Source organism: Pavona decussata, unplaced genomic scaffold (genome assembly GCF_977016875.1).
Source record: "Pavona decussata unplaced genomic scaffold, jaPavDecu1.1 SCAFFOLD_508, whole genome shotgun sequence".
Classification (NCBI taxonomy): Eukaryota; Metazoa; Cnidaria; class Anthozoa; order Scleractinia; family Agariciidae; genus Pavona; species Pavona decussata.
Genome location: NW_028145825.1, coordinates 45,643 through 60,924, shown reverse-complemented (window position 1 = coordinate 60,924; position 15,282 = coordinate 45,643). Strand labels below are relative to the sequence as shown.

The window sequence follows — 15,282 nt, the reverse complement described above, 5'->3', positions numbered from 1 at the left end:
ACAGTAGTTTTCATGCAACTAGCCCAACATGTTTTTAATCTTGTAAAGTTTTGAAAGTTTTAGCTTTCAACATTATTGAAAATAGAACTGAAACACGCACCTGCAGGACCGAAAACCATTTTTAAAGCTTATTTTAAACCCTTTACATTTTTGTGGAACGTGTTCCCAATTTCGAACTAAAAACTTTACATCAAGCGATCAGAAAATGGATTTGAACAAAAATTACCCGGCCCTAAGGAACAGGGCCCAGAAGGTCTTTTAAAACCTGTTTTCGCTCCTTATTTTGAGATGTAGTTTGAAGCAGCCAACATCAAAAGGAAAGAAATAAACGAATTGACAGAAACCTACAGTGTGGGGTGGTGGGATTAACGAGGTTGTAAAACTATGGCTGAAATGACTGGACTTTCAATTCGTTCGGGGCATAAAAAAGTGCTCGTAGAGCGGGGTTCCACTGTATTGCAATCTGTTCGTCCTGCATTAGATATTGTTTATGATTTCTACTGTTCCTTTTATCAATACAATACAAGCGCTAACATTTCATACAAGGCGACAACATACGTGACTGACGGAATATATACTTTTTATTTCCGTTTTTCTCTATGATACATTTTATGACTGACCCAAACCAATTACCATTGTCGCTATAAAATCTGTACATTTGTTATGGAAGAATAAATACGAATGCGATCTTTTGACAGTAGGTATAAAAAATATCTAAAATACATGTAGGTGAAGATAATACAATAAATTTATTTTTAATTCACGACTGAGAAGCTGGTTTATAATTACACAACTCTCCAATCTTATTGGTTTTTTCGCAGGCCTTGCAAACCGTATAATGGGGCGTACCCTTAAAATATTTAAATGCTGTTTTTCATATCTCTACAACAAGCTGCTGTCTTCTAACTTGCCCAAAAAGTTGAACTTGATAAAAAAAATCCTATTTTCCCTCAAATTTTGTCATGGAAAACTTTCGGGATGGGTGAGATTCTATGACCCAAAAAATGAGGACCAAATTAGGGAGGGCAGGAGCCCATTAAAATGGGCTCCGAGGGAGGGGTATAGAGATTGTTTTTTCAGTTGAGTTAGGGTTAGTTGAAGACAAACTGAGGCTAATTAAAAACAGCAACAAAATACTAGAAATACCAACACGAGGCAGTAAGGCCCCGAGCACTCCAATCAAGAGATTATGGCGGATTATTATTTTCTTTTGCTCCAATTCAAATGGACGATGGAATAATTTTTAACAACTTAATAACTTTTAACGGAAAATTTTGTCGCGGCAACACACTACAAGGTTTTCGGGACGATTTTTAGTGCAACATAGCAGCGCGAGGACAAAGTTTTGCAAGTATTTGAAGGCAGAACCCTTCGCAGAACCAAACCTTGCCGCAACCGATTGCTTCGTTTTGTCGCGTATTACACGGTTACAATTTATTCCGTCAATATCGTTCCGTGTATCATCACCTGGAGACAAATAAAAAACTTGCTGTGTGTTGCCGCAACAAATTGCTTGTTCTCGCACTGCGGCACAATAGCAACTGTTAACGCAACTACGTCGCGTTAAAAGTTGTTCCGTGTAAAATCACCGTTAAAATCACGAGTAAATTTTCTTCTTGATCAGGCTCTGCAGTCGCCATTGTCTGTAAAACCACAGACAACGACTAACTAGCGGCAATTTTTAAAAAAAATATTTTTTTACTAAAAGGTCTGGATAGCGGCAGGTAAGTTAACCGTTTAAGAAAAACGATAACATTTTTTATTTTTAAAAGGACATGATTTAAAAGCTCTTCTGTCATCTTCAACTTTGTACTTTACAATTTTTAAAACTGACGATGACGGAAGAGCTGTCAAAACATGTCTCTAAAAAATTAAAATCAAAACTGTTGTCGTTTTTCTTAAACTTTCTTTTTTTTTACTATGCTAACACAAATTGCTTTTGATTTTGATTCCCCAAGCCTTTTCTTCCACTCGCTACAAAGTTGGCTTCTTGTAGCTTTTCCAGTAATTGTTCAATTTCATCACGTGATTCACCATCGTCCTCATTATGCTGCGGTTCCTGTGCTGACTGCAGGGTACCCAGTCTTTGAATGTGTACAGTTCGTTTCTTTTCATATCGCTCAGGGGCCATTTTTGCCAAATGTAGCTTCTGCTTTGTAGCCAGATGGCCGTCACTGGCAAATGAAGGCAGTGATGCACCATGATCTTGCACCCTTACTTGTCCAAAGTCTAGAAGGGAGTCTGTTTTGTGCAGTCTTTCCATAAGCGATCGGTAAATGGAGTCTCTCTTGGGTATCTGTTTTCGTGGCGTAATGACTAGCTCTACTGGTGTTGAATCTGTTTCTTGGAGATGTGATGAATCAGCTTCGGCTAATTCCTGCAACAATTAAATGATCTCAGTAAACAATCGCTCCTGCAATGCCGTAATGAAAGGGAGGATGAAATTTTTGTGGAACCCTTGAAACACATCTCTCAACGGTAGAAATTGAAATGAAGAAATTTCTTAATTCACCTTTCACAGACAATATGGGTTTACTTTCTCGTCAAAAGTAAACGTCCCCAAGTTTAATTGTCTATTTAACAACAAGTGTCGCCATTTTCAATCAATTACATTCTGTCATGAAAAACCACATTCAAGAATAGTATCTAGATACCTATTCAAAGGTGAATTTACTTTGGGTAATTATTAATTAATATAGAAGCTACTCTTGATTTCTCATCATTTCAAAAAATGTGCAAATTAAAGGGCTATTTTCGAGTTGCTTTAAAACCCATTAAAAAAGCGAGGCAAAGTGCAAAGCTTTTCATATGAAAATGAGTTTTGTTTGCATATGAATGAAAACTTATTTTTATAATAAAAACTATGTACGAAGGGTTGCTTTACCCTCTTGTGCCTCAGCTGTTCAAACCAACTTGGAAATGGCTTATTGAAAACGGCCGAACTCTTGTGTCTTACATAATTTGTAACAAACAGTTACCTCAAGAAAATCTGTGAAACACACCTTGGCCTTCCTTGAACCTTCCTTCTCAGCGCTCTCAGAAGAATCCGGGAAAGCTTTCAGTCTTTTATAGTAATAAGAATACTTTTCCTTCATTTGTTTATCAGTCCTTTGTTTCAATCTTTGAGACTGTAAGGAAATGATAGAAAATGTACACGACCATACGAGTGACTGGGTAAGTAGGCCCTTTACAGCAGCTGGTTTTCAAAACGCTTTATTGTAAATTGTGTAAAACAGTATTAATCTGACATTTTCGAATATTACCTGAAAAGAGACCAGACAACAGCCGTGCAATCTGCCATCTGTTTAAATCCTAGAACTGCCTGACACGCACTTTACGTTGATTTTCACTTAATAAATGATCATGACTGATTGGCCGTTTTTATACTAGAGGACGCATTGTCCGTCTGGATGAACTATCTTCCGTTGTTCGTCTTGAACGACGCACGACGGAAAATAGTTCGTCCAGACAGATAATCCGTCTTGTGCCCGTCTTTATACTAAAGGCGAATAACCAGACGAACAACGAATGTTTGCCCAAGTTCGTCCAGACGGATAATGCGTCCTCTAGTATGAAAACGGCCATCGTTCCGTAAATTAACTTATTTAATTGATTGATTTATTGATTGGAGTGATTTAATTAATTAGCATTGAAGGCTACTTCAAATGATCATCTTCTTTTTTTTTCAATCCAAAAGGTTAATGATAGCTCACTGATGTCACTCCAATTTCCATCACATAAACCAGAACTGCCTGCTTTTCAAGGGTTGGGCCTTGCATTTGGATATTCCTGATAAAGATGTTTGTACAAACTTTGTATGTACCTGTGTCTCTATATCCCATTGTAAGTTCTGCGACATCACATGTGAATTGTGTAGGTCCTGAATTGAGAAAAACATATGCATACAGGTTAAAACAACACAAACAAACACATACACAGTCAACCCATCCCCTCCAGTATCAATTCTGGGAGATACGCCACAGAGACTACATATTTGCTAATTATGGATGAAAACTGATAACTTGTGCCTGTAACTAGTTACGTGCAGTACCAGAAACCTGTTCATTCCAAATCAGGGTGTGGGTTATCTGCTAGAACATCTAGAAATGGGTCATAAATCCCCTATGACAACCAGTCTATGACTTTCTGGGGCAGTTCTTTGGTCCGACAATAACTGGTTGCTAAGCTTAAGGCATGTAAAGTGTGACTAAAAATGGAATGCTGGTTGAACTAAACCTCAAATATTTTGTAACCTTCTCACATTCCCTCCTGACTGCTACTGATTATCAACACACAGTTTAAACAAGACCTCTTTCAACATCAATTCTATAACTTTTTAATTTCAGGTTTATTCATTATTACCCGTGGTGTAACAAGTATTCCTTGGTGTCCAGCTTTTGAAGCTTGTGATAATTTTTCTGATGTGGTTCCATCAAATTCTCTGTAGAACTTTAAAGATCCGGAAGATGTACATGTACTTGATCTTTCTTTTTCAAATACTCTCTGAGACTCTTCTTGTTGTGCATCAGTTCTTTCATCTGCCATAAAACAAGTAAGTCTGTTGTTACTTCAAGAAATTACAGTGCAACTACTATTACCGGGGTGACTTAACACTGGCCAATCAGATCACAGTATGATACGAACAGTGAATAATTCCAAACTTTTGGGTTTTAACTGTTGTTTTCCGTCTACTCGTGATTGGTTCAATCAGCTTTGGTTGAAATTCATTGTTCTTGTCCTACAATCTGATTGGCCAGTTTTGTTTAAGAGACCCCAGTGACAGTAGTCGCACTATAATACAAATTGCAACACTTGCATATTGCCATACCCTCATACAGTCGAAGCTCCCGTAAGCAACCACTCTGGGAATTTGAAAAAGTGGTTGTAACTAGAGCTGCTCGCTTAAGAAAATAAGCTCTTGTTAGTGACCAGTCACTGAAACAATGGAGGCTGGTCGCTTATTACATGTAGAGTTCTTTTTTTTTCTTAACCAAAAAAGCCTTCCATGACAGGAGGATGGAAATTTAATGGAACAAAACTATAAATATTAAAAATGAATAATTGCTAACTTATAAGATTATAACTATGTTTAAATTTAAAATCCTTACACTGAGTAACATCCTTCTTTTGATGAGGCTGTGGTTGCTGAAAACAAGAAAATAACTTGTCTGAGACTTCATAATCAGTTTTTTAATTCATGAAATTGTGGTTCCTACCCTTGGGGAAAAAGGGCTCTTTCCACAGTCATTCAAATGAAAGCTACTAAGCAGTACTTTCCTGTAGTGCTGTTTATTATGCTGTACCAGGTGGTTCTAGCTTTGGAGTCTGTGGATGAAATTCTAAAGTGTGACCATTCAAATGAAAGCTACTGAGCAGTACTTTGGTGCTGTTTATTATGCTGTATGAGACGATTCTAGCTTTCTAGTCCGTGGATGAAATTCTAAAGTGTGACCATTCAGGTCCATTAGTGATGGGGTGATGAAAATGAGGTCAAATTGTTAGAAAAAAAAAGTCTAGACACAAAAAGTCCCTTTTTCCTTTGTTTGAAAAAGGTCAAATCCAAAAAAAAAAAAAAAACTTTCACCCCAAGAAAGTCACCACAAATTTTTCAGATCCAGAAAAGTCCCCGGATTGCTACTTTCAAACCCCCAAAAAGGCTGTTGCAACTCCCTGCACAATCATACCTGAGTAGCCTCCCCCCCCCCCTCCAGGGCATAAAGCATTCTCCAGGTTACTTACAAACTGCACAGGTTGTCTTGTCATTGGCTTCAATTTTCTGCTGACATCATTTAAGTCAACGAACGCAGTCCTCTTGGAAGCTCCAGTATAACCACATCTAGCATGCAACAGCTGAAGGAGATTATAAGCACATTAATACCGGTTTTCCATCAGATTAATAATTAAATAAAGTTTTGAAAAAATCATTTTATTTAAGTGTCAATGCATTTAATGCAGAGCACTTATTGGGGACACTTTCCAGATCGACTTGGAATTTAGAAGTGTTGGTTTTTGAGGAGAGCTGGAGCAAGAACGAGGGCCAATAACAAACTCAATGTACGACGCCGAGTCCAGGAATCAAACCCGGACCACATTGGTGGCAGCATGTCCTCTCTCCACTGCACCATCCCTGTTCCCCTCTCTGGACAAGAATGATTCAATGACACATTGTAGAATCTTTTACCTTTTTATTTGAATGACCAAGGTGATCAGAGAGCTCTAAGGACCTCTGTTGCTGCCGACTCACCTGTTGACAAAAACACATACCATTGGCATCAATATTCTGGAAAAACCATTTCCTATTATTACAATAGGCTATTGTGAAAATTAACATTTGCAAGGCAAAAATACAAATAAAGGTTGTTGTCAAATTGTTACTGAGAGAATTGAGCTCTAAACCTAATTATGCTTCAAAATCCCTTGAGACTAACAACAACAACAACAACAACAATTTATTATGAGAATTAAAAGACAAATTACAATTATATTACATACCCACAATTACAAGCTAAAATTACATCAAATAACAGATTCTCTTCACTGCTCTTCACATCTTTCTTAAGGTACTACTTAAGAGAATTTGTTTCAATATCAACAGATTTTATCATTGGTGATCACTTCCTTAATTCTCATCACCTATAAGTTTGATTAAGTAGTGATAATGTAAGAAGAATAATTTAGATTAAATAGAAGATAGACCCTCGCAGTTTTTTACACAACTTAACCCATTGATCACCATTTTATTTGAATAAATTTTTCATTTAGGAGAGCTTTTTGTCTGTTTGTCTGTCTATATTCATTGATGAAATGTGACAACTATGCAATCTGGCGTAAACAAACATATCCTTGCAAACATGTGTTGTGAGAGTCAGATTTCATCAATTGAAATTTTTGAAATTTTTACTTTCAAGTTAACTTTTCAGAAATTTTTTAATTGGCAACTAGACAAGTGTATTTTATTTGAAAATTAGAAATATTAACTATTTTAGACCAAAGGGGTGTTGTTTTTTACTCTGTTAGTTGAATGTGTATTTTTGCTAAACATGGGGTTGTTCATTACCACTTTGCTAATATGGTGATATTCCTGGAAAACCCTGAGTGAAGTTGGTAGACTGTGGGTTAAAAAGTTGCAAAACGAAAGCCTGAAAAAATAAACAAGTAAAAACTTCAGGCTTGAACGGGATCCTGTTCAAGCCTGAATTTTTAATTATTATTTTTTTTTTCAGGCTTTCTTTTGGCAAACGCTTAAGTTAAATAAGTAACTGTAAGGGTCGTTCTTCTCATCTCAGGCTTTTCAGCCGCAAGCAAGACTGACACTCAGGGTTTGAATATTCCTTACTAATTCTATCCTTGGGTGACTGTCCACATAATAGTCCTGGTGAAGCAGTCGCCATGACGGCAAGTCCTGCTGATGACTTGAGTGCATCCTCGCATACCCTTGCTGAAAACAAATCAAATCAATCAGACATGTCCAGTTTAACAGCAGGGTAAATTGGCAAGATTTCAAGGTAAATTTTCCTCAGCAATTTTGCAATAACTTTCTCAGACAAACAATTGAAGTTTAAAAAAACATGGTAGGTCTGACAGGACACTGTTTGAACTAACAGATGTGCCTCACAGTTCAAGTCTAATTTTAAGGGGTGACTTACATGTATAGGCAAGCAGACAAGGCCTAAATGTTATGCATAGCAGCTTGATCTAATTAAAGCTCAGTGGTTACCAGTAGGTTCTTGATCTGCTATTGTGTTTCTTTTTTGGACAAGAAACTTTGCTCTACAGTCTCCCTAAGTGGGTTTATTCTGGCAAACTCTAAGGGAGTACTAATACTCAGGGGAAGTAGTAATACTCTGGACAAGTAGCTTCATGCTGTAGAAGCCAACCCTGCCCCATGCTAATCTTCCAGATCTTGTAGGTAAACAGAATACTGGATGAAGAACAGCACTGCACGGAGAAACTGTTTACTACAAAATGTGATAAACTACAGCTGACAATAAATTAATAATTATTATTAAAAACATGCCTAACCTCATACAAGTGATCCAGATGACGAATTTTCTTCTCATCCTCTGTAGAAAGGACTGATTGGAAATCACAAAGCTGCGAAGGAGAGAAAGAGAAAAACCGCATTTTTAGCAGTACGTTACAACCATTCCAAAAGAAGCAGAAGGCAGGAGCAGTTTTGCACCTGCATAAATTTTTAATTAAGGGATAAGTGCGAGAAGGTCATATTTTCTATAAAAATCCATACCCAAAATGGTTAAAATCTATACCCCATTTCAGACCAAAAACGACTCAAAAACCATCCCCTTTGAGGTCCCAGATAATTACCTATACTTACAAATGTATATAAATAGCTTACAAAATTTATTAATGTATAATGTATAATGCAGTTGTAATGGCTTACAAATGACTTGTATATACATGTAGGTGAGTACCCCCCCCCCCCCCCCATGGACCATGGAAAAAGTCTATAGTGTGACCTTTTTAAATCAGATCTGACAATATTGTATCAGCGGCCTGATCCTCATCCCAGCTTGCATTCCACTACACAAACCCATGCAGTTAACTAACCTTGTACAGATTATTTTTGTCCACTCCAGTAACCTGTGGAACAGCCTGTAAATGAACATCAGCTTGTCGCTCACACCTACATTAAATCATCAAAAAAAAATTGTTGGTGATCAGTGTCTGCTTTCTCATCAATCGACATGTACTGTCCAGGCCAAAAAAATGTCAGGGGATAAAAAATTACACTAGTGATATGAACTTTACAGTTGAACATCTGCCAACAGCCTTCTCTTAACAATGATCATGCTTTCTTGTCTCAACTGCCAACCCATTTGCTTGTCTGAGTACTCATATTCAAGACTCACTATTGTAACCAACTCTCTAGTACGTACATGTACAATGGCCAAGTTTTTTTGCCCTGCCTACCAATCCACACACACACAGTTATTCTGACCTATAGAAAACTCCTTACTTGGCGACTTCTCTAAAACACCAGTAAATTTTACCTGAGGCTGGCCATTGTAGAGAGGTTCAACAGTACCGACTTGCAACTCTAAGGGGGGGGGGGGGGGGATTCCCATAAAAAAGTGATGGGGGTGATTGATGGAAATTTTGAAAAGAACCCCTAACAAGTACCAGAATTCTGTTTTGTGGGCATGCTCCGAAAAATTTTATTAACCCCGATGAGGTCCCAAATCAGTTGAAAGACATTATTTTACTTCTCATATTTTTTGGTTCAATACCCTAGTAAAAGTTACCAGCATATCTCCGACGGAAATCAATTCAGATTTTAGCACTCTAAAGGGTATCAAACCACAAATTTTAACCCCTGAAAGGTAGTCGACTATCAGCCCTGTCACTTTTATATGGGATTCCCTCCCCCCACCCCAGGCTTGCAACTCATCTTGTTGTATCCAGTTCTGGAGACTGCAATAATTTGTGTATTCTTCTATCTGACATAAGAACATTTTACTTATTTCTTTTTTCACGACATGAGCTGTGTTACTCACAAGAGCAAAAGATCAAGGAACTCATACAACATCAGACGGTCAGGTACTTGTCTCTGCATATGCTTGATCTGTCGACAATAAACCCAACAAAACACTACAACTTAGATTCCAAAGTTTCTTAATTAGTAAGAATCACAATATTGTGTTATAAATACTCTCATTGCCCTCTTCTCCCACAGTTCTCACTGCTTCTTACCAAGTCCCCTCCTTAGTCCCTAGATCCCACCCCCCCCCAAGTCCCTGTATTGCTTCCCACTTCTCATGCCTCCACTCCAAGTTCTTCCTGTCCCACTTTTTGTCATTTTGTTTATAATTTTTTACGAAAAATCAATATAATATCTAGTTCCCACCATTTAATTGCAAAGTAATTTTTGCAGACCAATAAGATAAGACAAGATAATACTTTATTGAACACTCCCCAAAGGGACTTTTCAGTGATCAATACATCATGTTTAAAATGAAAAATAAGGTAAATTAATATATATATATATACATATAAGAACGATACATAAAAGGTAGAAAATTACTAATTAATCGAAAGTCTATAAATACTTAAGTGTCCCGTAATATATGCTTAAGTTTACGCTTAAAAACCTCATGATTTTTACTAAGTTTAAGATCTTTATCTAAGCTGTTCCATAAACTGACAGCTCTGTACCAATTAGTGAAATATTGATCACTTACATGTTGTTTCAGCTTCACAGGAGAAACCGTTCTGCCACAGATCTTAAAAATAAGAGATTTCAATTGGTTATTCAAAAAACGAATGAAAATATTAAATATGCATATTTTAAAACCTCATGCTCATGTTGGCCTTTCTTTTCATTAAATCCTTGAAGCCTAAGTTTGACATCAGAACCCTATTCTAGCCAGAAGGCAACTGAAGGCAGTTTTTATCAACCTTACCTTTAACGTTCTGAGTAAAACATGCTCATCAATAACGAGACCCAGCATGTCTTCATGCTCATATAACTGAAAAGCCACACGGACTTCTCTCAGCTCCAGAAAACTGAAAAAGAATGTTGTCTTGTTAACTTTAATTTTATATTTGGTTCTGACTATTTTTAGGTCAATTTTTGCAGTTTCTAGAAAAGTTTACAAACCCCGGAGAAGGATCGAGGATTGTGACTATATTTGGAATTCAGACATATTTCCACACTTCTAACTCTAGATCAAAGATTGTGGCTATTTGGAATTCAGACATATTTCCACACTTCTAACTTTTCTCAGCTCCAGAAAAATGAAATCAAAATAACATTGTGCAGTTCCAGAAAATATCCATAATCCCCCTATGGAAGGTTTTTTGTTTTGCACCCCCCATCCCCCCAGGAAATTCCAGTTTAGCTTCATACTTTGCTTCTAAAATTTTGACTTTTAAGACCCCCCTCCCTAGGAATTTCCGATGACCTTCCGTGGGGTGGGTATGGATTTTTTCTGGAACTGCACATTGTCCTGTTAATTACATAATTTAAATTTTATATTTGGTTTTGACTATTTTTAGGTCAATTTTTACAGTTTGAGGAAAACTTAAGGGATCCCAGAAGAAGATTGCATGAGGATAGTGGCTGTTAGGAATTCTGTCATATTTCCCACATTGTGATGTTGTCATCTCATTTTGGAACTTGAGCACATTTCCTGGGAATTTTACTTTAATTTGGGATCAGAGATCAGAATTCTAACAACCATTTATTTAAAAAAAATTAAAATTTCTACTTACCTTAAATATCTGTTAGACAGCATATCCAAAGCTTTCTCTATGACTCTTGAGTTATACAGGGCATCATGCATGTTGTAAGTACGATGAATATCTCCATGGAGACACTTGATATTAAGCATGCTTGAAAGGACCTGAGAAAAGTCATTAAGTTTATGATGTATTAAACAAACTAAAAGGCAAAAGATAATTAAATTGAAATACTGCCAGTAGCAATTAGGAATGCAGCATTATTAATGCATTTTCAATACTACATACTTATTGACTGAATTGGAGAGCTGAGAGCTGTACAGAAAAATATTTAAAATATTAATTAAAATAGCTTTGGCTTGAGGTCCATGGGTCCTGACTGAAACTATTTACAAATTTCAGAACTTTTTATCCCTAAAATCCCTCAACCACTAAAGCTCTCTACACCTCTCACTTGCTATCTTCCCAAGGATGGACAAAGGGGAGGGTTGAGAGGTGCAACCTACTGTTACATACTTTTTTCAAGCATTTCTAGACAGTGCTCCTAACATCCCATTCAAGCTCATGCCAACCATCAACACCCTTTTCCAAAAAATGCCGGATCCAGCCCCCTCCCTCTTGTACTCTAAAAATTTTGTGATGGGGGTGTGCCACTGGGACAATGAAACCCTTATCCTAAACCAGACTAAGTTCAGCTGTATTTTGCAACCCTATACTAGACTAACGACCAAAAGTCCCTACCCTACCACAGACTCGCTTTTCCAGAAACTCAGCCACCATCACAGTCCAGCCAAACTAAACTCTTCTTCATGTACAACAACAAAAACTAATTAAAAACATGTTTTTTTTTTTTTAATTTCAATTCCCTGGAAACCTAGCCTAGACTAAATTCTTCCATTCTAAACCAAAACTATCTGATTTCTATACCCTATCCCGGACTAAACTGCTTGAAAACCATTATATATATATATTAACCATATAATATTTTACTCACTGTTTTTTTATTATAGCCTAGCTTGTTCAACAACCTCACTTTGATTATTGTAATGAGGTGAGGGGAAACTGTAACAAAGGCCTTTCTTATAAACTTCAAAAGCTTCAAAATCGCGCAGCCCGCATTTTGATGTCTGCTGGTTATGGATACATAGTAATCTGGACGATTTGTTTAAGGCACTAGGGTGGCCAAAACTCTGTCATCAAAGATTGGATAAGAAATCAATTATGATGTATCAAACTTTAAATGGGATGACACCAGTATATTTAAGATCATGTTTTGTTGTTTGCGATAATTTAAATTCTTATCATTCAAGGAATACTGAAAACATGCTAACTCTTCCACAATCCCGCACTGATTATTTGAAGAAAAGTTTCTTGTACAGTGGTCCGTGCTCAGTTGTGGAACAGCTTAACAATAGAATAACGGCAACGTCTTCCTTGAATGATTTAGAGACTAATTTGAGATGCCACTGACAGTTATAAGTAAGATTTTAAACATGGCCTCCAAGAAGAGCAGTATTTATTGTTTTATTATTTTTTTTTTAACTTTTATAATCCTAGTTAGGTAGATGGATAGTTAGTTGATAATGATAATTATGTAGCTGATGGAAATACCATGTATAAATAAAGTTATCCCATTCTAATTCCTATCCTATACCCTTGAACAGCACATACCCAAAAATCTTATATATGGGACTACCCCACTCCCTCCCCCTTCTCCTCCTCCTCCAAGAATCCACCCCTTCCTCACATTTCCACACACAATCTAACATTTTAAAACTAGTAGTACCTTCATACTGAGGCCATTAGACTTCTCCTTCTGAAACTCCTGGGGGACATTTTTCACAAAAAGATCTTTCCGAAACTACAAAGGAAGAAATGAAAAGTTATCAGAAATTTATATGCCTTACACATTAGAATATGTGGAATCTGTGGGATCATTAAGGCTAAACAAACAAAAATATCTCATATTTGTAAGGCAGACACCATTGGAACAGGGTTGATCCAAATAGACTGCTATAAGTAGATAGTCAGACTAATTAACTTATTAAGGACGGTGCCTACTAAATAAATACCAAAGTATTTTTGTGCGGTTTAGGACTATGCGGAAAAAGCAGATCTTAACAAGGGCTATTGAAATCCAAAAAGAAAATTGGGGGTAACCACACATTTTTCAGAGATAATTAAGCAACAACATTTCTAAAAAGCTCCAAAATATAAAGCAATGTATGGCAGTTTTTCCTAAATTGTTGCTTAATTATCTCTGAAAAATGCATGGTTACCCCCAATTTTCTTTTTGGATACCAAGAGCACTTGCTAAGTTCTGCTTTCTCCGCATAGTTTTAAAACCGCGCAACAATATCCCTGTATAATTTCGTGAGCACTACCCATAGGAAACCCCAGTATCTTGAGATGCGCAGAAGGTATGCGCAGTCACAATAGTAGGCACCGTCCTTAAATTATCTACTTTCAAGCAACTAAAACACTGAGAACACTTGGAATTGTTTCTGGAATGATTATGGATCTGCGACCAATCAGATGCAAGATCAAACCACAAGAAAAAACTACAAACTACAAAAATAATTCCTGTAACAGCTTATGTTTTTTTTTTTAACCTCACATGCCACTCCAGCTAAGCGTAAAGAGAACAGTTAGTCAGATTGGCACATCATAGAAAGACTTTTATGGCTCTGTTCCAGCATGAAACCTATCTGATGTAGTCTGCAGGACAATAGTTTTATAGGGGCTGAGAGCATGGCCGACACAAATGACAATTCAGATCACGATTTGTTGTTTTAGCTCAGATTCACTGGAGTTTTTGCAATATTGTTAGCTGGGCAAGCTCCTGTACGCAGCCATCTAGTGACACACCCGCAGTAGTGACCGCTTACGAGAACCTTTCTCGTAATTATAAGCAGCCAGGGTGTCTGCGTCCTGAAGGTGTTCCACTGTATAATGTGAACATACCCTTAACAAATCTGCCACTGAATAGCGCACGGTTTTCCAAATTTTCTGGTTCAGCAATAACTAAATTTCGTTGTTCGGCTGCGTTCGATTACGTTCGATTGAGTTCGATTACCGCACGCTCGATTGCCTACACCGGGACCGCCATTAGGTTGTATATTTACCGGTAAATCCACTGTTGCTCCAAGCTTGACTTTAATGTAAAAATAAAAGATGTGTTGTATTAATCTAAATCGAAATTTAACTCGTGTGAAGCACAGGAGGGCTTTGTTTATCACATCTACGATCATAGAAATCAAAAGTACATTTTGTCACAAATGGATGGGTTTTGAAATGACAAGTTAAGCTCAGTATTAATTGAGGTTGTCATTTAGACTCAACCATTATGACTAAAACATAGGTTATGTTTCTAAATAAAGACGACTTACCCCTAAAGCTTTTGCGAGGCATCTTTACAATGTCAAAATAAAACAGAGAAAATGAGAGAAAAGGATGTTAGAAGCTGACATTAGAAGACAGATCTACATAGTACGTTCGAAACGTCAGGGATATTTTCAGCGTAAACGCCGAATCAATAGAAGTCGTTAAATGTCAAACGTCAGCCAAAACAACAGCTAAAGCTAACCGTCTATATAATCACTGCTTAACCCTAAGGAAAGTGCTTAGACCCAAATAATATCGTTCGTTTAACCCTAGGCTGTTGTAGACGGCGTACAAAATGAGGCGCTTGGCGTTCGGCATTCGCAAAATACCCCTGCCGCGTTCGAAATAGAATTCGAACTCGTCTGACAATTCATTGCTTCCAAAATTACAACGAAATGTTGAAATTAACTCTCAAAACCTACCTTAATTCTTCCCAAGTGTAAAAATCCCTCTTTCTTGGGTATTTTAAGTGCATTTTCCCGAGAAGTTTAACAAGGTGCCCTGACAAAAGGACAACAAATTACCACTCTTGTAAAGTCGCACTTCTGTGACTGGCGCCATGACAACAGACAAAGGCTCCCTTGGGATATTTTTACAAGCTGTCAATCACACAATGTGATGGAAAATTAGGAACTGGAGCTAGGAATATGGAGTAAGGTGTGGAGTATTGAAACTGACTTCATTATAAAACTTACTACA

General features: G+C 37.1%; 1 protein-coding gene across 1 annotated transcript; it reads right to left on the bottom strand.

The window, feature by feature from the left end:
• Window positions 1-1,789: 1,789 nt before the first annotated feature.
• On the bottom strand, window positions 1,790-15,147 carry LOC146450124 (uncharacterized). The gene is made up of 17 exons (XM_085100718.1): window positions 15,006-15,147; window positions 14,589-14,610; window positions 12,986-13,060; window positions 11,233-11,363; window positions 10,422-10,524; window positions 10,200-10,241; window positions 9,516-9,583; window positions 8,569-8,644; window positions 8,023-8,094; window positions 7,337-7,438; window positions 6,182-6,244; window positions 5,740-5,850; window positions 5,109-5,145; window positions 4,363-4,538; window positions 3,824-3,880; window positions 3,003-3,128; window positions 1,790-2,377 (listed from the first exon to the last, which is right to left on the bottom strand). The coding sequence occupies exons 1-17, from the start codon at window positions 15,056-15,058 to the stop codon at window positions 1,919-1,921; spliced, it is 1,773 nt and encodes a 590-aa protein (XP_084956844.1). The 5' UTR covers window positions 15,059-15,147; the 3' UTR covers window positions 1,790-1,918.
• Window positions 15,148-15,282: the final 135 nt, after the last annotated feature.